At 46.3% G+C, this 24,200-nt stretch overlaps 1 protein-coding gene across 5 annotated transcripts in view; it reads left to right on the top strand.

The window, feature by feature from the left end:
* SLC6A9 (solute carrier family 6 member 9) overlaps positions 1-24,200 on the top strand; it is a 732,913-nt gene that overhangs the window by 654,746 nt on the left and 53,967 nt on the right. For all 5 annotated transcript variants that reach the window (XM_069642312.1, XM_069642313.1, XM_069642311.1 and 2 more), the window contains 2 exons: positions 16,347-16,479; positions 17,671-17,805. In XM_069642312.1, coding sequence (XP_069498413.1) covers positions 16,347-16,479; positions 17,671-17,805 — 268 coding nt within the window. The remainder of the gene's footprint in view (positions 1-16,346; positions 16,480-17,670; positions 17,806-24,200) is intronic.

Genomic DNA, 24,200 nt, shown 5'->3' with positions numbered 1-24,200 from the left:
TCCACTTGGGTATCGCCTACACAAATTATGCAGATGATACCCAAATCATCCCTTCTCTCACTGGAGACTACTCTATAGACCTGGCCTTGGTGAATACAATTTACAGCATCGTTCAGGCATGGATGTCTACCCATGGACTATGCCTGAACGATGATAAAACAGAGCTTATTATTCTAGGCACTACGGCCCACCTATCCAAACTTAGCCCCAACTATGCCCACTTCACCACTGATGGTAACGACACCAAAGTTGCCAAGGAGGTGAAGACCCTAGGTTTTTTCCTAAATGCTACCCTCAACTTTACTAAACAAGTAAACTTGATGGCATTGGCTACTGCATATACGTGTAAACTAATTAGAGCAAGTAAACAATGTCTAACTATAGACAGTTGCCTAATCCTCTCTAGAGCCCTCCTACTCTCTGAATTGGACTACTGTAATGCCCTGTATTCTGGTGCTAGTAAACATATCATTCAAAATATTTAGCTACTCCAGAATAAGGCTCTGAGAGCTGCACTTATAATAAATAGAAAGGAACACATCTCATCTACCAGGTGAAAATACAAATGGCTATCTACCTTTGACAAAATTCAACTCAAAATAGCCACCCTCACCTACAAATGTCTGAACAACAAAGCACCTCCATACCTAACTGATATGATCATCAGAAAACTTCCCTCAGACCAACCAGATCAACTAATTCCAACTGCCTCTTAGTTCCATGATTTAAACTGTCCACCATAGGAGGACACAGCTTGCCAGTTAAGGCAGCTTAACTGTGGAACTCCTTACCTGCCCACCTAAGAGAACACCAATTCCTTGCCAAATTTAGACAGAATATGACTAAGTGGCTGAAAGAGAACGACAAGTAATTTGTGAGGCTTTAGCCTCATCTCCAAGGTATCCCATACTCTGACGCCATACTCGGCACTCTTCTAACTATGTACCTGACTATCAATGGGCTCCCCTATTGTACACTCCACTGTATACTGTCTTATATTGTCTTATTTACTATGCTTAAGTCCCTATTGGACATTAACCTGTTTATTCATTTCCTACTTACTGTTTTACTCCTCACCTCATGTATAGTTCCCCAGCCCCTAGGACTCTTGATGTATCGTATTTACCTGTGCAACTAGCTTAACATATTCTTATGTCTGGCGCCCTGATGCATATGTATATTGTCTCATCTATTATATATATATTATGGATGTTATCCTGCTTATTAACTTCCCACCTACTGTTTTAATTATTACCTTTTGTAAATGTCCCTATCCCTATGATTCTTGATGTATTGTATTTACCTGTGTAACCAAGCTTAACATATTTGTATGTTTTGCGCCCTGATGCCTCAGGGTCTGGTGCGCACTATAAATAAAATAAACCACATATACAAACAAAATATAGATACGTAAGGTATGACGATCCCGATCTTGCACATGTATTGACGAAGAAAAGAGTGCCCATATCTGCAGACATTTATTTCATATGTACATACATTGTAAGGTGGGTTTAGATCTTGTTACGGTTTTATTACACGGCACGCGCCAACTAGGGAATTCCTTCGCCTACTATGGATGTGGCGCACAATAAAGCGCTCTTTTAATGAACCACAGATTCTTTTTGTGTAGGCCTCCAACCCGTCTCGCACCCAACCTCCATAAACACCCCGTGTCACTATGGACCAGGAATCAGGCCGGTGGGTATCAATAAGATATTTATTAATTTATTATGAAATGAAAAAGAAAAATCAAACAATTTCGCAGCCACCAAGGTTGTGGCTATACAAAAATGCACTAATCTCTTCAAAACAATTAGGTTAAGATATCCTATTACAATTCACACAGTCTTTAATGGCAACACAAAAAAAGGGCAATTTTATAAAGAGATAACACGGTTTAGCACTCCCCCCTGCAACACTCACCCCCAAACATCAGCTAATTTGATTCCTTTGGATGGAGGGCAGTGGCAAGGAGTAGGAATAGAGAGAGAACATCGGATTTGGTGTAAAGCCCACCAACCCAAGATGGGAAGCCAGCACGGAAAGTGAAAACCTGTTTTTGGAGCAAAATGGCAGAATGAGATTGTGATTACTCACAACGGCTAGGGAACAGGATGAAAGGAAATTCGAATTGCCTATACTCGAAGAGATAGGGAATCTTAGGGCATACTAATCAGCACACTAGGGCAAAACAGAGATGAAATGGAAAAATCGGTTTTGGGAGAAATCAAATGCAAAAGGGAAAGATACAGTGGAAAATGGAAATTCGTTTTACACTGTGGTTCACAATACCAGGCAGCTCAGGGAAGGGGTTAAGCTCAGAAGAGGAAAATCGGTACATAACAGATAGACATGTGGGCAAAAGTGTGTTCTCAATGGGGCTATGGTTTGGGAGTTTAATAGGACAGATGCAAATAGGAATTTGTTGGGTAATGCACACAATACACAGACAAACTCTGTTTTCAGTTACAAGGAAACTAATTCTTTTGAGGCAAAACTTTAATGACTATAATAATTAAAGAAGGACACGAGGGACAAGAGGGTTGATTTCGTACTTCTAACACTTTTGAACTGTGAATTTCAAAAAGGGGCATTCATTGATTTACTTGTGAAAAATACTAAGGATTTATATACAACTGAGAGCTTTACCAAAGGGAATATGCAAACATACTCAGGCTAAACACAGATTCTTCTGTGGTAAGGGGACTGAATTATTCTGGCAATTTGGGGTTCTCATTGGGGTTTTCCATGGGGTTATCAATGGGGAGAATTGGGTGCAATGCTACAAAAAGGAAGGGCTCATGCAATTTAGGGCTGGCGTTATTTGTTACTTACAAAGTAAGCCTTGATTTTGGATTCTGGAAAGCCAGCTGGATCTCAGGACACTCTGGTCAGCTGGAGCAAGGGGTCTGTTCACTGCACTCTGCCTTGGTAAGGTTCAGCCACCTTCTCTCCGTCCTCCTTCTCGTGTCTCCCCGGATTTTTGTGTGTCCCTGACCTAGTACAGTTCCCCTTGTATAGCATAAATGACATCACCAACTTTACAATCTAGGGGGAGTACTCTGTGATCATCCCTAACGCTTGGATAGTACAGTTTACCATTCCTCTCTCCACCCCCTGGCATGATTGGTTCAAGGGAAGAGAGCACCATCTGTCTATTGGCATTATTTACAATTCTTCGTTCGCCTGGCCACTTTTTGACAAAACCCAGTTATGTCTCATAACTTCATAATTCTACTAGCCGCTGCCATGTGAACTAGATATGTGGTTTTAGTTGGTCATAGGGAATTAGGTAAACCAATCGCCAGCTCTGTATGATGTAGCATGGCCCGGTGGCACATTTTTGTCCTTTTCATACAATGTATAACAGTTATCTATCTGCAATTGATCAAACATGTTCCTAATCTCATTTTCCATCTTTCCATCAATTGTCATATCTGTCCCATTTTTAGACAGCCACAAAACTATCCTGACTGGCCATTTCAGTCCCTAAAGTCCTAGGAACATGCACTTTATCTCTATAGAAGATGAGGGCATTGCCTGAAGTGCATGCAGGCCCAACATGCGAGTTGGGGAAGTTCTGTGTTTTTTTTTTTGGGTGGTTATTGACAAAAACAGACTGGTTTGATTTACTTCATCGTGCACTTTGTAGTTTTGATGCTTGTGACTGAACAGAATATTCATTAAAATTAACAATGTGCATCACATTTCACCCCAAAAACACTCCCTGCGGGGTTCTTCTTACGGAGCTGGCGATTGGCTTACCTAATTCCCTATGACCAACTAAAACCACATATCTAGTTCATATGGCAGCGGCTAGTAGAATTATGTATTTTTCTTTTGTTCTTTCCCCCCCCACGTCACCAGAATTATATACGGGGGGAAACCCCTTGTACCCCCCCATACTCACATTATATTTTGAATGTCCCCAACCCAACCTCCACATATAATTGCGTGGATATGTGCACTTGGCATTTTTGTCACAAAATCATTGGGTGATGCCTTGGAGACCCCATGCAGGGGAATCAGCTACTGAAGGGTCCCTTATAGCGTCCGTGACGCACTAGAAACACTTGTGTACAGTTGCGTTATAAATTACTTCTATCATTAGATCAGCCCCTCACGAAGACGCTGGAACAGACATTTATAAGAGGGGTCCCATATGAAAGCTGGGATCCTATCTAACTCCTACCAGAATCATTATGCGAGTGATAGCCACATGCCTTCGGAAGCACTATCCGAGGTGGCGTGGAGCTAGAGAAGTGTAGAGTTTTGAGGAAGAGCCTGGACTTCCGCATGGAATCCAATGGCACCTATGCCTTTCCCATCCTCGGGGAGCTGCGGAACTGCAGCAACTCAGCTGAGCACATGAGGCGATCCACACGCAGCCAAGCAGTGGATTAAGGCAATGCACCAACACGATAGATGGGGGGAAAATAAGTCGCAGGCCTGGGTAATGCCGCAAGGAGGCAAAGTGAAGTAGACCCCCAAGAGCCGGCCAAGGGCTTGGAGCACAGAAACTGGATTCCAGCGGCACAGCAGGGAAGAGTCAGTCCGGACTACAGATGCAGACAGACGGAGCAAGAGGCATTCAAAGTGCTAGCTCCACTTGGCAATGTGGCCGATTCCAAAGGAGATGAAGGGCCAGGCGCGCTGCAGCGCCTGGGGCTCCTGGAGAGACGGAGACTGCTTACCAGGGAGAGGCTCTCCATATCCTTCTCAAGTCAGCCAGTCGCTGTTTCCTTTTGAGGGCATTATATCCCATATCAGTGATCAGGGGCATTATATCCGTGGAGTAAGAAGAAGTGAGCCAGCACTATACTGCTGAAAGGATTACAGAAGTACCATGTCCCTGCCAATCTAAATTGGGAAAATGAGCAAGTGCAGGGACTAAATCCCTGTGAATCTGAATTGAGTTTAAGGAGCGGCCTGGTGCCGTTTCCTTGAAACGATGTCTGAGAACCAAAAGGAGAGCTGCGAGAGGCTGGGTCAGACCAAGAGGAGAGCTGCGAGAGGCTGGGTCAGACAAAGAGGAAAGCTGCGAGAGGCTGGGTCAGACCAAGAGGAGAGCTGGGAGAGGCTAGGTCAGAAAAAGAGGAGAGCTGGTAGATATCTGCATGACTATGAATTGAGCAAAGGAGTGGCTGGGTCAGACCAAGGGGAGAACTGGGAGATATCTGCATGGCTACGAATTGAGCTGGGAGTGGCTGGGCCAGACCAGGAGGAGAGCTGGGAGTGGCTGGGTCAGAGCAAGAGGAGAGCTGGGAGATATCCGCATGGCTATGAATTGACCTGGGATTGGCTGGCCCAGACCAAGAAGAGAGCTGGGAGTGGCTGGGTCAGACCAAGAGGAGAGCTGGGAGATATCTGCATGGCTATGAATTGAGCAAAGGAGTGGCTGGGTCAGACCATGAGGAGAGCTGGGAGTGGCTGGGTCAGAAAAAGAGGAGAGCTGGGTCACACTAAGAGGAGAGCTGGGAGTGGCTGGGTCAGACCAAGAGGAGAGCTGGGAGTGGCTGGGTCAGACCAAGAGGAGAGCTGGGAATGGCTGGGTTAGAGCAAGAGGAGAGCTGGGAGAGGCTGGGTCAGACCAAGAGGAGAGCTAGGAGAGCTGGGAGAGGCTTGGATAAACCAAGAGGAGACTGGGAGAGGCTTGGATAAACCAAGAGGAGAGCTGGGAGAGGCTTGGATAAACCAAGAGGAGAGCTGGGAGAGGCTTGGATAAACCAAGAGGAGAGCTGGGAAATATCCGCATAGCTATGAATTGAGGAAAGAAGTGGCTGGGCCAGGCCTAGTTTGATTCCCAGGAAGCGGCTGGCCGCTACATCCCTGTGACTAGTGACTGTGATACGAACAGGGGAACCGCAGGGAGATTTGTGTACATATGACTCGGGAGAGCCTGACGCCAACCCTCCTGTTCGCAACAATAAACTGAAATATTCTCTTAGTCATTCCTTGGAGCAAGAGCGAAAGGCAAGACCCCGGTTATGGGGAGGGGGTACAGATAGGGGGGCGATTGTAGATTTCCCATCTTAAGATAGTTGACTCTCTATAGTTTGAACCTTCCAGACACCTTTCAGGTTCCGGTGTTCCAAGATGGCAACACCCTTTCGGCTGTAGATTAAACCGTAGTTTTGCGCTTTGAAACACATTGTGTAAAGGCGCTATATAGTTCCTATAAGCGTTGATCTCGACCTCCTGACTACCAATGAAACGAGTGCAAGCATCTACTTCTTGCATCACCTTTCCGCAAGACACACATTCTTAAGATACCTTGGCCCCTTCGTCTATCAACATACAGCGTGAAAAGGTTCAAGGTCATTGCATCGCTGGAAAAACGGCTGTTAAACTAAACGAAACAAAAACCACGTTTTCAAAAACGATTGTATATTGTTAATCGGTCATGTTGTGCCATCTAGTGGACTTTTATGGCATAACAAATCAGTTGAACAATATATAGTAGCGCATTCCCCACACCTATTATTATATTTGTCTAATGTAGTACATAATTCATTTCTTTATGGGGGACTCCACCCAACTCTCCTTCCTGCCTCTTCCCACCCCATGCTACCTCTTTACACAATCCCGAGCCCCTCTTACTGCCCCTTCCCGAACGCCCCCCAACCAAAGGCCTTTACTTTGGAATAGTACCCAGTAATGTTCCTAATTACACTACTAAGATGTTTAAAAAAAATATATAGTTGTTTTCCAGCGATAATATGATGGCATACCCTGTAACGGTACAGCTGGTGTGTAGATCCATATCTGCAGACATATGACATGCATACCCATACACGTGTAGAAAGTGTGAGGGACGTGCTTTGCACCTGTACAGATGCCTGATGCCCTCATCTATTTCCACTTATCGTGCAGAATGACTGGCAGTGCAGGCCATGCTGATTTATAGGTGATGGTTCTTTCTCATGATTGCCGCGGGGCAAGTACCCTGCACAATGAGTGCCTTTGTGTGGGTCTACACGTATTTGGGGCTTACATATTCAGAAGGCTAGACCGCCGCACCCCATTACGTTGCCCTGCACAAGCACAGGTGGCGCGAGCGCCTATATCTGTATGGATCCATCACGCAAAGTTACAGGCATTGCCAGACTATGTTTTCGGGGACCTACCACATACAAGCTGTGGGAGTCTAGACCTTTATGAAAATGTTGTGCATGAGTACAGGCGGTATGATACTCAATATCTCTAGCGAGCTACCATGCACAAACAGACTGTGTGAGAGGTTGTACCTCTGGGACCTAGTGTGCACAAGTGCAGGCGGTGTAAGACTATCTCTCGAACTACCATGCACAAATGGACTGTGTGAGAGGCTGTACCTCTGGGACTTAGCGTGCACAAGTGCAGGCAGTGTGAGACTCCATATCTCTAGCGAGCTACCATGCACAAACACGGATAGTGAGTGTCTGTACCTTTTGGGTCCTAACGTGCACAAGTACAGGTACTGCGAGACTCCATATCCGCAGCCGCAACGGGAGATGAGCGCGCCGTCATCAAGTCAGGCAGCGGTGACTGACAGAAGTGCAGGGCAGTCACAGCTTTGCTCAAACTAGTTTGTCTGAAGCTGCGGCTGACTGTCACTTGTGTTAGTCACAGCTCAAGAAACGCACAGGGTCCCCACCATTAACACCCCTTTGTCTCCACTCCCTGTTGTGCCTTTTACAGCATAAGGCTGAGAGTAAGAATTCTGTTCCAGCCGTGCACTGTAACAGGCACAATAGGAGTGGAGACAAAAAGGTGTTAATGTTTGACCTATGAACCCCATGGCGGAGCCATTAGCTTCTGAAAGCCTTCACTTCAGGGGGAAAGGCCATAACATCCCAGCCATCCCCTCTTTCCTTATGCAAATGAGCTGGTGCAGCAGGTCACATGCACGCCAGGTGGGCGATGACATACTCTCTGCCTTTGTAAGTTCCAAGTCATCTGGAAACTGGACTTTCCATGGGACATTGAGGACGCTGCTTACATTGCTTGCAATCTTGACACTGGTTGCATATTTACAAACTATTGTTTTTTTCACAAATGCAAGTGTGACGTGTTTATCGTTGTGTGTCAGCCTTTGTCGTCTGCTTGCCTGAGAGGCATTTTCTAAACTAAGTACCCTAACTTTCGATTAAATGAAGCAATGTGAAGATTATCCATTAAATGCATGCGATCAGTAAAACTAGCCTGCGCATACCTTTTAGGAATCTGAATGGATATCCTGGCTGAGAGCAGGGCCCGTGAACTTGTGTGCCGCTTAGGAGCATGAGGGTCAGGCAGCATATGATATGATATGATAGTTTATTTATATAGCGCCTATACACAATGTGTTTCAAAGCGCTACATGGACATAGCTCTGAAATATCATATTAGTTTTCTTTTTTCACTGAACAAGGACAGTGGCATCAAACAAGCATAAAGGACACCAGGGGGAAGACCATGACCAGGAAAGAACATGAAAACTGCACCCATTAACACATTGTGACCTAGGACGACAGTACTTCTGGGTAGTGGACATATGTTGGGGCCCAACCGGAGCAATAAAAATGAGTGATCCTAGAATCTGCGATTGCCAGTTCCCCTTTTAGTTTCAGTTGCCACTCGCGGACACTAGTACATACTGCCTTAGCAGCAATTAAAAGTGCATGGCAAATCGCTTGAAGTTCCCTAGCCCCCTTTCACCTGCTCAAAGTGTCATGTAAGGGTAGCATTAGCAGTCCGCGATGATGGTACTCTATTCTAGCATAGGGACAAGACAAGTCTTAACAGTAGTAGCCACAAGGAGATTATATGGGCTGTGGCATAGATACCGGGCACATATCAGCAGCCATAGGAACAAGGTACATACCTCAGTTTCGACGCAAACACAGATTAGATATCACAAGGAATGTGTATGAAGCAGACCTTGTGCTTTGAGTTACTGTGTGAGTGGAGAAGCCACAAGGAAAAGGAACGTTAGTGTCCCTGACATGGACAAGCCCCAGATATGTGGGGCAGTTGGCAAGGTGTATGTGCTATAAGAGGATGGGGATTAGAAGCTATGAGCAAACAGCTATCAAAAACGCAACCTGTCCCATTTCAAGTATGAAATGACGAGCCACTACTGGATTCTATGATTCCTTAACTTTGCATTCTGGTTCTTGTGATTTCTGCATTCACAAGAGGGAGCGCACACAATAATCTCACATGAAGGAGGCGCTACTGTATGCTGTGGGGCTACACTGCTGAATACTGTAGCATTATATCGCGCTCGGTCACTATTTACTACACCAGGACTTTAAGTGCTGCAGATAAGACACAGTGCAACTAAATGATTTGCCCAGGACCACACGTTTTGGTTGTACCAGCAGTGTTGCCGTATGCGCTTAGCTATGTAGACGAGACCACATGCCCTTCTTTAGGCCACGCCTTCAAGTTTTAGGCCATGCCCATCAGACAAGCCACGCCCCCAAATGAGCCCCCCCCCTCCATTTCTCGCCCCACTTAAAGCACTCTCCATATCTCTAGAGAACTACCATGCACAAACACTGACAGTGCGAGTATCTGTACCTCTGGGGCCTACTGTGCACAAGTACAGGCGGTGTGAGAGTCGATGCCTCAGGTAACCCCGCACCCCCTCGTACACAAGCATAGACCGTTTGAGTTCTGTACATGTAGGGGGCATACTCTATACATGTGCAGAAGGCATGTGGGTGGGGAAAGGAATGAGCTCTGGTGCTCTAACCTCTACCCTTCCCAACAAAGGTTTTAGCGGGCACAGGTTTTTGTCGTCGATATGCTGCAGAAAATCTGTACAATATTTATAAGTTGCTAGAAAGGATGGGGAATAAGGTAGGATGAAAGATGCTTCAACACATCAGGCTATAACCTGCTTGAGCGTGATCCTTCCTGGATGTTTTCAAAAACATCCCATGATGCTCCCACCTGCACTTCGGCCAAACCTGCACTCAAAGATTTCGAGGGAATTGTGAGGTGCTCCTAGCTCTCTGCATCGCTCCTAATCGTTTATCAAGTTCTTGTGCCTCCGAGTGCTAGAGGAAGACATTGTATTCATTGATCATGTCTTACTTGGTTCCATTCTCCACTGACCTGGGACCAGTGGAGTAGTTAGTTGTGAGTAGGGTATTCCTTTCCCGAAATGCTTGGGTAATGTTGCTTAAGCCCCCAATTTGGTAGAGTTATAACATCGAGCCAACTAGAATGACGTTTTTGTAGGATTGACCTGCAAGTGGCCATCGAATGAGAATTTATTCCCGTTGTGTAGAGAAGCAGCTGGAACACACCGGCTTTTGGCTACTACTGTGCGGCAAACAAACTAGACCGTGGGGATAGTTTTGGGGGTGGTTTGTGATTTCGGCATTAGGGGTGTAACCACGTGAACTGAAATCCCACCGTTGATTTCCCAAGCCCACCAAACATTCGCCCAATGGTGAGGATTTGTATAACTCACTCTGTGCAGCACCTCTCTCCGACTTGCAGTAGAGATCATTGTCAAAGGATCCCGTGACATACACTTTTGAGTGAGCAACTGTTATGTTGTGGTTTAACTTTACTGTTAACTTTCTGCTATTACTGGCCTGATATGCAGATGTTCAGTTGGGTTTTTGTTATTGTGGTTGCTAAGGATGTAAGTTCCATAGAGTTCTCACCAGGCCTAAATAAACAATCTCCTGAGGGCCCCTGCCAGGACTGTTAGAAGAGCTGTACAGGAAGGAGCGCCTCAGGGACGTCATTTCACCAAAATGCCAGGGGTAGCGGAAGTGACATCACACGACCCTTGACCCCCCCTGATGACATCACAGGAAGTGATGTCACTTGACCCCGCCCCAAGTGACATCACAGGGCATGATGGCAAACAACCTTCAGATTTTTCAGATGCGTCTTAACATCCGTGTTTCCAGGCGCTCTCATTTCAGCTAGATGTAAGAATCGAGGCACAGAGGGAGGCATGATTTGTCCACGATCACACATTTGGGGAAGGCCATTTTCCAGATTCGACATGGGGTCTATTTGTAAAACATTCATAATGCAGTATTTGTAACAGGGTAAAAGAAATATGTAACACAGGCTACAGCTAGTGTATGAAACATCTATAGCTCAATGGATACAGAAGTACGTGTGATCTGTGGCATTTCTGTGTTAAATAAGCCAAAAGAGCACTGACCTGGGGAGGCGTGCACTTCTGTTTACCCAGGAAAAAAATGCTACATGATCAAGGCCTGGAAATTAAATCATTGACCAGGATTTAGTATCAACAAAATTCCCTGGTTATAAATATATCTATGCGTCTGCTACCACTGTGATAGAAGAAACCTATTAGACTGGTCTTTGTGCACACAGGGGAGTGCACCTGATAATGTTATCTTTGCTAATGCCTGCAAAAGGTTCTTTCAATGTAACCAAGACCCACCCCACTCCCCACAGTTTTTATTATCCAAGCATAATACTGGGTGCCAGAGGACCTAACAAAAACATTTAATGTGATATCATTGCTGCACACATAAATCCCGGGCACCACACAGTTATTTTAAATTGAAAAAGCACAAGTTGCTTCTCACCCAGGGACTCAATGACGGACTTCAAGGCGCGCGCCGCACTCTACTTCTTTGTCAGACCCAGTGGTGCCCAATGGCATAGCACAAAATGTGGCGACTCCCCTGCGAGCCACGTTATGGGGGCCCCTCAAGCTCCTTAACAAAGCACAGGGCACGCCACCCCAGAGCCAAACCGGACCGTACGTGTGTGCAATGTCCATGATGATTATGCCACTGCAGCGGCATGCACTACTGTAAGTGAAAGAAGTAAATTTAATCAAAGCTTAAATGTTTAACGTGACATAGGAAGCAGGGGGCAGTGCCTGGTCCACAAATATACCAGCCACCAATGGTGGGTTGTTTTTTTGAAGGGTGTAAATATTTGCCAAATGTATGTGATTGTGACCGAGAGTAATGCGGGAACCCAAGCTAATGAAAATGGGCTGGGGGAGGTCAGTGTGTTTCTTCTCCCTCCGCTAAGAAAATGCTTTGAATAATCAATCAATCAGGGTATTTATAATGCGCACTATCGCCAAATAGGCGTCATTGCGCAGTAGGCCACCCACAATGAGACACAGCTCTTACTCAAATGGGTGGGTTTTGAGGTCTGGCCTAAAGCGATCAAAGTCGGTCGTTAGTCGCAGGGCTAACGGTAAACAATTCCAGAGTTTCGGCCCTGCGACTGAGAAAGCTTGGCCACCCAATCGCTCTTTGCCATAACTGGGAGTGACCAACAATGCTGCATTCATAGACCCAAGTACTTGTGTTGGGCGGTAAAAATAAAGTTTTGCTTGAATAGGCAGACTGCCTTTTCCATTTAAGGCTCAATAATGGTGCATTACACAGCATACTTTCTCTGAAAATGTGGGTAAAAAGCCAACAATTCGTTTTGTAAGGCTTAGAGTAAATCATAAAAAAAGTACAATAGATGCAAGTCACCAAAAGTGCCAGTATAAAAAACATTTTCCTGGTGGCTGTGCCCATACAGTTCCATGCTAGCTCCACCAACATATGCTAGTATTCCCATATAAGATCATACTCGTGTTTGCTTTAAGATGTTTTTTTATAGTATAATTACTGTCACTGGGCACAAAACTGGCTCTGCCAATATATGTCGGTTCTCCTATGTATGAACATATTCCTTTCGGTTTGCCCATTAAAAGTGACATGTCACAATATGAAAACCTGTCCAAACTGGTTCCAATGTAAGCCAGTCTATCATGCTCGATTCATCATAGATTCTCATTTAATAGGAACAGTTAGAAGAAAGAGATTGAGAATGAAGAGATTGCGTATGAGACTAAAAAGAGATAAGTGAAAAAGGATAGGAGAAAGACCATGGAGGCACGTAAAGACAATACAATGAAAATTAACAAATAAACACGATTCAAAGGATAGTCATTGAAGAGAGTGTACAGCAGATTAAATAAAATCATGAGGAGACAGTACGAATAGACGAGTGATGAGTAGAACAGAGAGGAGCAAGATGAGCATAAGGATGACCAAAAAGAAGAGATGAGCAATAAAAAAAGGTGAGACAAAACAAGGGAAGATATAAGAATCTTAGAAGCAGGAAAGGTGAGAAACAGATAAGCCTTCCGAATGTTGTATAATTGAAAGCGACGTGTGTGGTATAGTAGAAATAGAAGTCAAAAAGGAAAATGAGGTCTCAAAGACAACACCGAAGTTGCGTGCATTGACGGAAATAAGCAAAGAAGATGGAAGAAACGAAAAAGAAAGAGGGGAGGAGGAATAGTATTAGCATGAAAGAAAAGGGCCTCATTCTTCTTAGAAGGATGGAAGTGAAGAAAACAGGATGTCATCCAAGCTTGTATAGCAAAAGAAGACGGGCAGATGGAGATGAATGAATAGAATCAGTAAAAGAGGGAAAAGACCGAAAAACCTGAGAATCGTCAGCAAAAAGATGATAGGAAAAGTCAAAAGAAGAAATAAGAGACCCAAAGGAAGAAGCGTAGAGAAAGAAAAGGAGAGGGACAAGGACAGAGCCTTGAGGAACACGTGAGATAGAGGGAAAACTGAAGAAGAATGACCAGCCCAGAAACCCAAAAAGAACGACCGGACAGATAAATGAAACCAACTAAGAACTGGACCTTGCAAACCCAGTTCAGAAAGAGAAGAAAAAATAGAATGGGTGACTGTATCAAATACAGCCGGCAACTCTAAGAACAAGAGAGGAATGCTTAGAATATCATGAAGTGAGGCGCAAATTGGTACCATTTAGAAGAGCAGATGCGGTTGATTGGGGGAGGGCCTAAATCCAGATTGAAAAGGTGGTAGAAGTGAAGGAAAACTAACAATGCAAGAAACCTGGGATCACACAATTCGCTCCAGAAGTTGAGAAAGAAAGGGTGGAAGAGAGATTGGATGCAAGTTGGAAGCCAGGGAAGAATAGAAGCGTGTTTAAAGGAAGTGGGTACGGTTGCGGAAAAAAGAGAAGAATTCAAGACTGTGAGATAAAACAGATTAGGATAATCCAGAAGAAGGTAAGGTGCACTTTAGACAAAGTACAAGAAACATCCAAATCAGAAAGTGGAGAGAAAGAAGACACTACCAGAGAAAGTGCAGCAGCCTGAGGAGATGTAGTGGGCACTGGGTAGACGAGGGAGAAATAGATGCCCCCAGACGAGAGATTTTAGAAGAAAAATAGGTAGCTAAATTAGAAGCAGGTCGTGAAGATGAAGAATCAGGGTCAGGAGGAACAGGAATAAGAATGGGATCTAAGACGAGGAAAACGGGGAGTTGAGCTTTGCTGACAGGAGCGTGGAGCCAAACATAGAGTGAAGAAGAAATGTGACTTTACAAAATTAACTTATTGTCAAAACGTGAGTCATTTGAAGCTGAAAAGGAAGAGTAGACCTCCGACATGACTTTGTGCCCATTCTAGTGGGATGTAACTTAAAGCACTGTCAGAAATCAAACTTCAGGAACATATGTAAAATGTATTCATGAAAATTGTTCCCTTCTTATATGCCAAGAGTCAGCGGCACAAGGGCCATTGGGCAGAATGGGCTCCTGCAACTCTCCCCACCCCCTCTGAAATGTTGGGTTATGTCGACTTTACCTGGCTGACCTACAGAGCTGCGGCAGGAGAGGGCACAGGCAATAAACATGCCTGTGCAGGTAAAAAAGGCACAGCAATTATTAATGTAAAGCATTTCATTGTTAGCAACTGCAACCGTATGCATACATTTTTGGTTTGGGTTAGTCAGCGTCGCTGGCGACACCTATAAGCTGGAACTATTACATTAGAGTGCAGATGGGGAGGAATGGCATATGAGGAAGGGCACAATGCTTTTAGGTGTTATGTGCCCACCCATTGACTACCTATTGCCATGCTAACTCCTATGGCCATTCCCACACAGTTCTTGACCTCCACCTTTACCCCCCCCAACCCAAAACACCTCCACATGCGAACACTTTGAGCTTGCTTTAATGAAGACTGCCCATCGAACTTTGCTCAAGTGCCTGCCAGTGTTTTTTTAAAGCGGTCTGATCTTCTGAGGGTTCATTACTTAATTGGAGTTGTAAACCCGCTTCTGGTGTAATACAAATGTCTTAACCAAATCTGCCTTCAGCCACTCGATTTAGAAGCTCACTCTGCGTGTTTTTTTACTGAAGTCCTGTTAAAAGCAAGCATTGGCAGAGTCAACAGTTTTGGCTTGTGTATAACTATTAGGCATTTGCCAGGCACTGCTATTAAATGCCCAGGTACTCGTATAATTTTGCACCTGCTACCAGCAATAGCAAGTTAATACCACTATGACGGTGCCTGGCAAGTGACTTTCCTATACCTACCCAAAAGCCCAAACGGTTGGCATTGCCAATGCTTGTCAGGCAGTTGAAATGGTGATGGGATGTTAGCACCTGCATGCCAGAGGAGCGATTGGAAATGGTGAGGGGGACAGGAGACGACTCATTCTCACAGCAGTCCTTAAGTGTGTAGTTTCAGACATGAAGGAAATTGAAATAAATACTTTGTGTGTTTATTATGAGTACAGTATCCATATAGTGTATGAATGTGTATCGAGAGCGAATGGTTGCTTTAAGATTGTCGGGGTGTCCTAAATGTCCTTATTATGAGCCATACGAAGCCTATATGTCATAAGCTGAATCATGGTGATATGTATGTAAAGCAACTTGAAAGTTAGTTCTCACATGCTCAAGTCATGTTGATCTACCCTGTGAAGTGTGTTCAGTGAAGGGCTATGTCTAGTTACCCTTCCACCTTAATTGTGCGTGTTACTCTGCTCTGAGGACAATGTGACTGGTGACTAGCTCTTGAAAGGAGACGAGTACCTGTTGCGTCATGGGTCATGGGTCCTGGGTCTGGCCCGCTCCCTTCCTCGGCTGCAGTGTTTGATATCGCACAGCGCCTATTCTTGCTTGGAGAATGAATCTACCATGGTCCCGGGGACAGGGGCCTAAGGGGGACATTCTCCCTTCTAGTACCCAACATTCCTTTAAGGAGGCACTTGGCTAATGTGCCCTGGACCCTCTGCCTGTAGCCATCAGATTGTATGACCCATAGGTGATTGACAATACCAATGCTGGAGACCTCTCCTTACAGATGAGTAACTTTTTCATTTGTTCTCAAGTATTCTCCCTTCAATGCCCCCGCCGCCTGAATATTGCATTTGAAGGTATATCACCGCTGTGTGGAGGGGCCCTTGCTGCCCATGTGGCACTAGTCTGTCAAGGTGTCGCTGGGGTCTCCATTTGTGATTTTCTTTTTTTGGCGCAATATAGTAGGTTAATGTCTTGCATTCGTTCTCCTCTCCCCCGTACCTGTTACAGGCGGTATGTCCTGAGGCTCTCCGATGACATTGGGAACTTTGGGGAGATCCGCTTGCCTTTGCTGGGGTGCCTCGGGGTGTCGTGGATTGTGGTGTTTCTCTGCCTCATCCGGGGCGTCAAGTCATCGGGGAAGGCAAGTATTTCATGGCGGCTTTACTCTGTGGCACCCCACCCCCTCACCCCTGCTGTCATTATCATTTTCCTCTCTCCTACTGGCATGATCCCTAGCCCGGCAAGTGTCCTGCTTCCCTTCTCATGTGAGCGACAACACATGAACAAGGAAAACCTGTGCCTCTTTTGTCATGTCCCAGTGTATGTAGGATCTCCACTCTTCTCTTGTCACCCCTCCTGTAGAAGTATCTAACCCCCACCCACCCCCTACCCCGTATCAGGCGCCTGTATCCCAATTGGGAACGGAGCCTGCCTTCTGTCTACCCCTCCCATGTGATCTCCAGGCCATCAAAGCTGTCCACCCCTCTTGATCTGCAGTGAATCGGGGATATCGCCCCTCGAATGCCGTACGCAGTTTTGTCAAATATCTGTTGTACCCCTCCTTGTAGCAAAAGTAAATAGTAACACCTGTTTTATATAACAAGAAGAAATGGGGGGGGGGAGTGGCAGGTGCTATGTACAAAAACCAAGTTACCTGCTCTACAATAGGGGCTGTTGCCCATTTTCATTGAAAGGCTGGCATTTTTTGCTTTGCCTGCTTTGCCCGTCCCATCAGTCCACTGGCTCTAAAAAGCACCCTGCACATGCAAAAAAGTAAAGCTAGTCTAATGCAGTTCCTTTTTTCTTTCTTCCTGCCCTCTTTCCACTCTCTGCTCCTTCACTGGAGGTCCTTCCTGTGTCACCGTTTCCTTCCTCAATCCTCACGCATTTCTCTGCTATGTTCCTTACACCTTCTTGCTTGCTTTTTCTCCACACCTGCATATTTTTCCAAATTCCCACTGTCCTCTCATCCTTTCTTTATATGTTCCCCAATTCTCACCACTCCCTTTTTGTTCTCATGTCTCGGAACCTGTGCTTTTCCCACTTGCCCAACTACCTCCTATCCCCCGTCTCTCTTCCCCGCTTACCCTCATTCAAGAAACCTACATCCATACCACACCTGTCCTATACACTCTAATCTTTCTGGTTTCTTTCTCCTCCTCTTGCAATCCTCTTTTTCCCATATTCCCTCTCCTTACCTGCCGTTCCCGCTACTCCCCACCATCGTCCTTGTTTCGCTCTCTCTTATCCTCGCCTTCCTTCCCATCACCACTCCTCCTTTCTCTGCCCTCCTCTCTCTGCCCTCCTCTCTCTCTTCCCTCCCACCCCCCAGGTGGTTTATTTCACAGCCACCTTCCCATACGTCGTGTTGACCATCCTCTTCATCCGCGGGATCACCCTGGAAGGAGCGGTGACCGGGATCCTGTACTACCTGACCCCCCAATGGGACAAGATCCTGGATGCCAAGGTGTGTTACGCGCATTGCACTTGATAATGAATGGGCTTGTTGCTGTTATACCCTGGGTGTGTTTTGAATTCATTGCCTGTTATGTATAAATTGTTGATGTTGTTCTTTCTGAAAATGTCAATAAACAATGTCAGGTGCCGCATGTGACATTAATTATAATGCTGCATGCAATAACTGCGGCAGATGCCGTCCATAAATGGACCAAAGTTTCACCTCCAACCAAATGGACGCAGTACACATATTTTTGGGTCAGTTGCTGCATAAACAATGTTATCTCATAAGTTAATTGGTGGGCGGGCTCATTCCCCACAGTCACATGACAAAAATATCAGCCACTCCCAAAGAAGATGGGAATGTCAGACCCTCAGCATCTCACGTTCCCATACTCCGCTGTGCCTGGATTTGCACAATGCACAGAAGGGTCAGCCACTGACCCTTCTGTGCATTATATTTCTCCATGCACCAAGGTGATTCCGATTGAGCCGTACGCTTAAATTCACGCTTGTTTAGTCTTTTGAGGACAGGTTTGGATTTAATAATGTAAAAAAAAAAACTGCGTTTTCTCCGTGGCATGCATTTATGGAGCCGAAAGCAAATAAGTCGACCAATCCTAGGCATTTGCAGTTCAGCAGACACGCAAATACCCCTGCACACCGTTCACTGACTAACTAAAAAGCGTGTGACTGTAAATTCAATGCACATGGTACAGCATTTCCTAGACCAATGTTCTCCTCTGCCATGTCTGATTGACACCTGATGTTTTCACCCTATACCCCCAGATTATACCTATTGTCAATTTCAAGCGGGTAGCCTTGTCCAATATAGTGAACCCCTATGGGCTTGGAAATGGACCCGCTTCTACAAGAAGAGGGTCCATGTCCAACCCTGTGTCTTTGCCACCTCAAACAACACAGCTGAAGTCTTTAAAATCTGCAAGGAGCTGGCCAATCCTACTGCAGTTTACACCTCTCCTGTTACCTGCCAGGCCCTCTGTATGGCCTTTGCGTTGCTTTTCACCACTAAAACTCAAGACATCCTGTCCTTGCTTTCCTCCTCCGATCTCCCTCCCTCTAACTCTCACAGGCGCCCTTTGGCCGCCTCTCCCGTTCCTCTTCCTTTCTCCTCCTTCTCTCCGACCTCACCTGACGATGTTTCCAGGCAAGTTTTATCTATGAAAGTGTCGGGCAAATAAGGTGCTGCCCTGTTCCACCCGATTTCTGTAATCATTCTTTCGCCACTGTATTTTTATTTTTTCTCCTCAAGCACTCCCTCGTGCACCCCCCATATAAAAAATCTGTCTGCCGATCGTACCTGTCCGGCAAACTATCACCCAATTTCTATCATTCCTTTCCTGGGCAAACTCCAGGAAAAGCTGTCCATCTCGCAGCTTACTCTTCACACGGAGTCTGTTGGTAGTCTCCATGACCATCAGTTGGCCTTCCAAGCAGCCAGAGCCGCGGAAACTGCTCTCCTGAACACTCCTGCACTCTAATCTTGATTCCAGCTCTCCCTCTGTCCTCATCCTCATTGACCCTTCCTCTGCCTTGGATACGGTCAATAATGCCACCCTGATCAATCGACTCAATGGGAACCTGGGCATCAGGGATCAGGCCCTGGCGTGGCTGACCTCCTTCCTCCTGGACCGACCCTCCCAGGTCTAACTTGGGTCCTTTCTCTCCACCACCTATCTCCCCACCTGTGGTATGCCCCAGGGCTTGATCCTCTCACCCTGGATCTTCAATATGGCCTCTTTGGCCCACCTGAAGTCCGCCTTCTCTTCTAATTTTCAGTGTTATGTGGATGACACTTGGCACTCTTTCAGGTCTCCCTCAGCCTCCTCCCCTTCCTCGTTCTATCCTGATTGTCTATCCGTGATTTAGGATTGGTGCACCTCCAACGATATCTGCCTTAATGCTAGTAAGCCTGAGATCCTCCTCATTGGGACCCCTGCTCCCACGTTCCCTCTCTCACTCTGGCCGCCCTCCTTGGACCCTCTTCCCTTGCCGTCCTGTGAGGCAAAAAACCTTAGTGTAATCTTCGACTCCACACTCCCCTTCTCTCCTCACATCACAGACCTTGCCAAGAAGTCCCACTTCCAGCTGCACCTCCTCGGAGGTATTCTACCTTTTCTCTCCTTCCCCCAGAAGCTCACTGTCTCCAGAGCCATGGTTCTCTCCAGGTCAGACTACTGCAACAGCCTCTTTCTCAATCTTCCTAACTCTACTCTTCGCCCCCTGCAACTAATCCAGAACAAGACTACAAGACTGCAAGACTTATCCTTGGCCTCAAGCCCAGGGACCAGATGTCTCCTGCACTGAAATGTCTCCACTGATGGAAAGTATCAAGTTCAAGACCCTATGCATCGTCCACATGGCTTTCTGGGGCTCGGGCCCTCACTATATCCAATTCTCCCTGCCTAAATACCTTCCTTCTAGAGCCCTTCGCTCAGCTACCTCTAACTCTGCTGATCAGAAGCTTCTCCAAGCAGAGAGTGGGGGGTAGGGGGTGTAGATATATCCTCTGCAGGTGCTTCCCTCTGGAGTGACCTCCCTGCCCCCTTCAAACTTGAGCCGGACCACGTGACGTTCCGGAAGCGGCTCAAGACCTTCCTTTTCAGCTTCTTCCTCATCTTTCTCGCTTGCTTGCTAACTTACCTGTCTGAGGCGCCGACTGTCTGCTTGGTGCCCTCAGAGTCTCACTTGGTGCCAGGCTCCTCCATGGCCAGTAACCCCTACAGCCCCCCTGCCTCCTGCACTTAAGCTCTTCCCTGGGTAAACTTACTCAGAGCCATTGAAGGGAAGCGCCCCCAATTCAGCACGATCCTCCCCGCAATGAGAGACAATAAGGGACTCTCCCGTAGTGGGAATAAGGCGGCCAAGACAGAGTGCGGGTGAGCGTAAGTGGGAGTTTATCCAGAAATAAGGCATGCAAAGAACTCTGCAACCTACGAGAGCGCTCTGCCTGACAATCGCAAAGACAGGCGTATTTCTAATACAAAAACCGTCATCAACACCTAAACACTATAGGGGGCACAAGTCAATTGGGATTGGGTGGCGTCGACTAACTATAGGTGTTGCTGCAGCGGGGTTGGTCTTGGCGGGACGACGTCACTGGTCAGCCTCGTGGGTTGGGTTGGGCCTGGCAGGCCGACTTGAGGTCATCCGTGCGGTGTTGATGTGCTGGGGCAGCCTGTGACAATGACGAATACCTTTCCTGTCTCATTTGCCCTAGGCCATGCACACTGCAGTTATTCAGAAAATGACATTTAAGTTCGTTAATAAATCGCTTCAGCAGCTTATCTTATAAAATAAACACAACACATGAGGAATGCACCTCGTGAGAGGTCTGGTGGTTGTCGGTTGGGGTGAGATTTACCTGTGTCCTATGGACCGGTATTTTAGGTCGCGGGACGGGGCTCTGGGGCCTGGGCCGAATGATACATGTCTGTCTGCTGCGTTAGAAGTTATTCTATAGATGGGTCTCTGTGTCTTGTCCCACTGATGGGGGTCGTCCTTACACGGGGTCAGGATTCTTGGGGGGTTCGTGGGATTTATGAGAGGGTGCTGGTAGATCAGTGGGTTCATCCGTGGGTTTATTACCGTGCTGTAAATAACACAGGTGGCGGGCTGTGGCCTTGGTTGCGGCGCCGGGGCCTCTGACTCTCTGAAGTAACGCCAGCTTGGTTGGGGGAGGTGAGGGAGCGCGGCACAAGTCTTAGCTTTTTTATCTGGCAGGCTTGGTGGGGTGGGAGAGGGAATGGCCTTGCATATATCCACAAAGGTATTTTCCTCGTGCGTTGCTGATCAGTGGATGCAGAAGTTCTATACTGTTCTGCCTTATTTTGACGTTATTTAGACACATATATATATACGTCAATTTCGTTACACATTTCTTTAATACAGTCGGTTCCAGTACCTTCTCATTACCTAACATTATATTCATTACATTGTGTGCGTATTGTATGTACATTAGACGTTATACGAGGGATATCTAGGTTATGGCCTACAGAGATTGATGCTCGCCGCTTTGGGTGAATTAAAAAACATATATAAGTTCAAGTTTCTACATACTATTAAAAAACACTTTTACAGATAGAGGTTACACGTTTGGTCAACATCTTTCTCCGTGGTTATAGCAGCATTAGTCCAGACCTGGAGGGATATCATATAACGTTACATTTTTATGGCTTATTCACATTTTAAACAGAGGTAGTTCATTAAAACCAATACTTGAATTGTTTTCTACCTTCTTCAGATAGTGATGCTTCAGCTTTTTTCCTCGCTACCCCGGCCTTGCGGTCCGGGTCATACGGGGTGCAATATCACATTGTTACTAATATAATGTTGCCGTGTTGGCATCTCGGGTTTAGCTCATCTCCGACTTTCTCATGGGAACGCACTCGCAGCGGATCTGTCAGGGCTGCTGAGGCGACAGAGATGCATGAAAGGCCCTCCAAAGGTGGGGGCCTCGTTACAGTGTGCTGAACTCACACCATGTTTGCTAGGCAAGATGGCGTCTAGGCCTAACTTAATTTTTGGTAAATGCAAGGACAGGGTGCGTGTGGGCGATGTCGTCGGCGGGTGAATCCTCCTCCACCTGGGCCCGGGTGGCATGAGGGGGCGCCCACCGAGTCATGGTCCTCACCTGGGGAGGGAGCTGTAGGTGAGGAGGGCCTCGTGGCCATTGCTCCCCTACATTTCCCCCCTTTCGTTACTCAAAGTAACGAATTTCTTTAGCTCTTCCAATCGTCTACATTCTTGTTCCTCTATCACTGCGTCATCCCATGCAGGGGTTCCTTTTATAGGCATCCATGCTCTGCACACCCCCCTTAAACTCTCACCTCTCCTAGCATACTCGTCTGGTGTACATGTTAAATATATACAGTCGCCAGTTTCTTCCAGATCTACCCAGACCTCCTCATACCATTCCAGTTCTACGTCTCGTGGTTCTTTGATAGTGGTGTGCCATAGTTTATCTACTATGTACTTATCACGGCACATAGGCACTAACTGATACCTGGAGGTGTTATCTGCTCCTGTCGGCACATGTACTTCTTGTGTTGCTTTAATTGTACCACCGGAGTTGCCCATTGTCACCATCATCATTGCACCGTTAGGAACTGCGTTAGCACAACATCGGAGGCCCACCTGGCACAGGCAGAACATCACAAGGATGATCACCACTATTGGTATCAGGAACTTCATTGTCACTCCAAGCCATGAGGGAACCCAAGAGAAGATATTGTCGAACCACGAGCTATCCTCAGCTCCACCTTCCATTTTCATCTTCTCGCCCAGGTTATGTACTGCTTCAATAACGTGGGACAGGGACCCATTTTCTGCGTCTTCGGAAGGTACGAACGTGCAGCACGCACTTCCTATTTTTCGGCAAACACCTCCATCGATTGCTGTTAACAGGTCTAGAACATACCTGTTCTGCATGGTCATTAATCGCAGAGCTCGTAGTTCCACCTTTATTATGTTAAACCCTTCTTCAGTGTCATTGGCCAACTGGATCAGTTCCCACCGTGTGATCTGGAGCCATTTTGCATTTGCTCTTGCTTGGACACTTGATACTAGCGAAGCAAAGAATGTTTCCACGGAGCTGAACAGGCGATACCTGTCTGGAATCTGTGCCAATAAATCAGATGATGCTTGTGATATGTAGTTCGAGGCTCGCTTGTTCCTTGAGAGCTCTTCTCCTTTCCCTCCGGAGGACAGGACATAAAGGTGCGCTTGTGTAGTTGGAGAAGCTGCATTCTGGTTCAAGCCTCCTTTCATCATGTTACTTCTGTCAATATGGCTTTCTGGAATCACCATTAGTGTTGAATGCAAAGTGGCCATTGAGCAGCTACCACTCCATGATTGGGGAAGGTGCAGGTACGCCTTGTTTCCGCATACCCAGTAGGTGTCCATTAGTGCTGCTGTTCCTTTTTTCATATCTGGGATGGTGAGAGTTTTGTTACAGTTCTTGTTCGTTCCCATTGCCATTTTTCCTTCTCCCTTGAAACATAGTTCGTTTTGTATTTCACTTTGTAGCTTGAAGGGTTTCTCCATCGCTGTTACCCATGTTAGTTTAGGGATGTGTTCTTTCCATATTGGCAAGCACGTTCTTTCCATCCACCGCAACTTGTCCGGTTGGACACCTTTCAGTGCTTCTGCCTTGCACAGCACTTCTTCGTCTTTCCATTTGTTTTCGGAAAACAGTGTCCCTTGTATTGCAAAGAAAGGTTCTTTAAGACAGATCACTCCAGACGCTTGCGAATAGCACGTTTTGTTGTTCTGTAGCATTCTGAAAGAGACATCGTGTGCTTGAAAAGTGTTCTTTATTCTACACAGCGTGAGATGAAGGAGACATTGGGCATCCACAATGGGCAATTCTCGTGGCAACAATAC

This window comes from Ambystoma mexicanum, chromosome 1q (genome assembly GCF_040938575.1).
Source record: "Ambystoma mexicanum isolate Mex_15411 chromosome 1q, UKY_AmexF1_1, whole genome shotgun sequence".
Taxonomy (NCBI): Eukaryota; Metazoa; Chordata; class Amphibia; order Caudata; family Ambystomatidae; genus Ambystoma; species Ambystoma mexicanum.
This window is presented reverse-complemented; position numbering and strand designations above follow the sequence as displayed.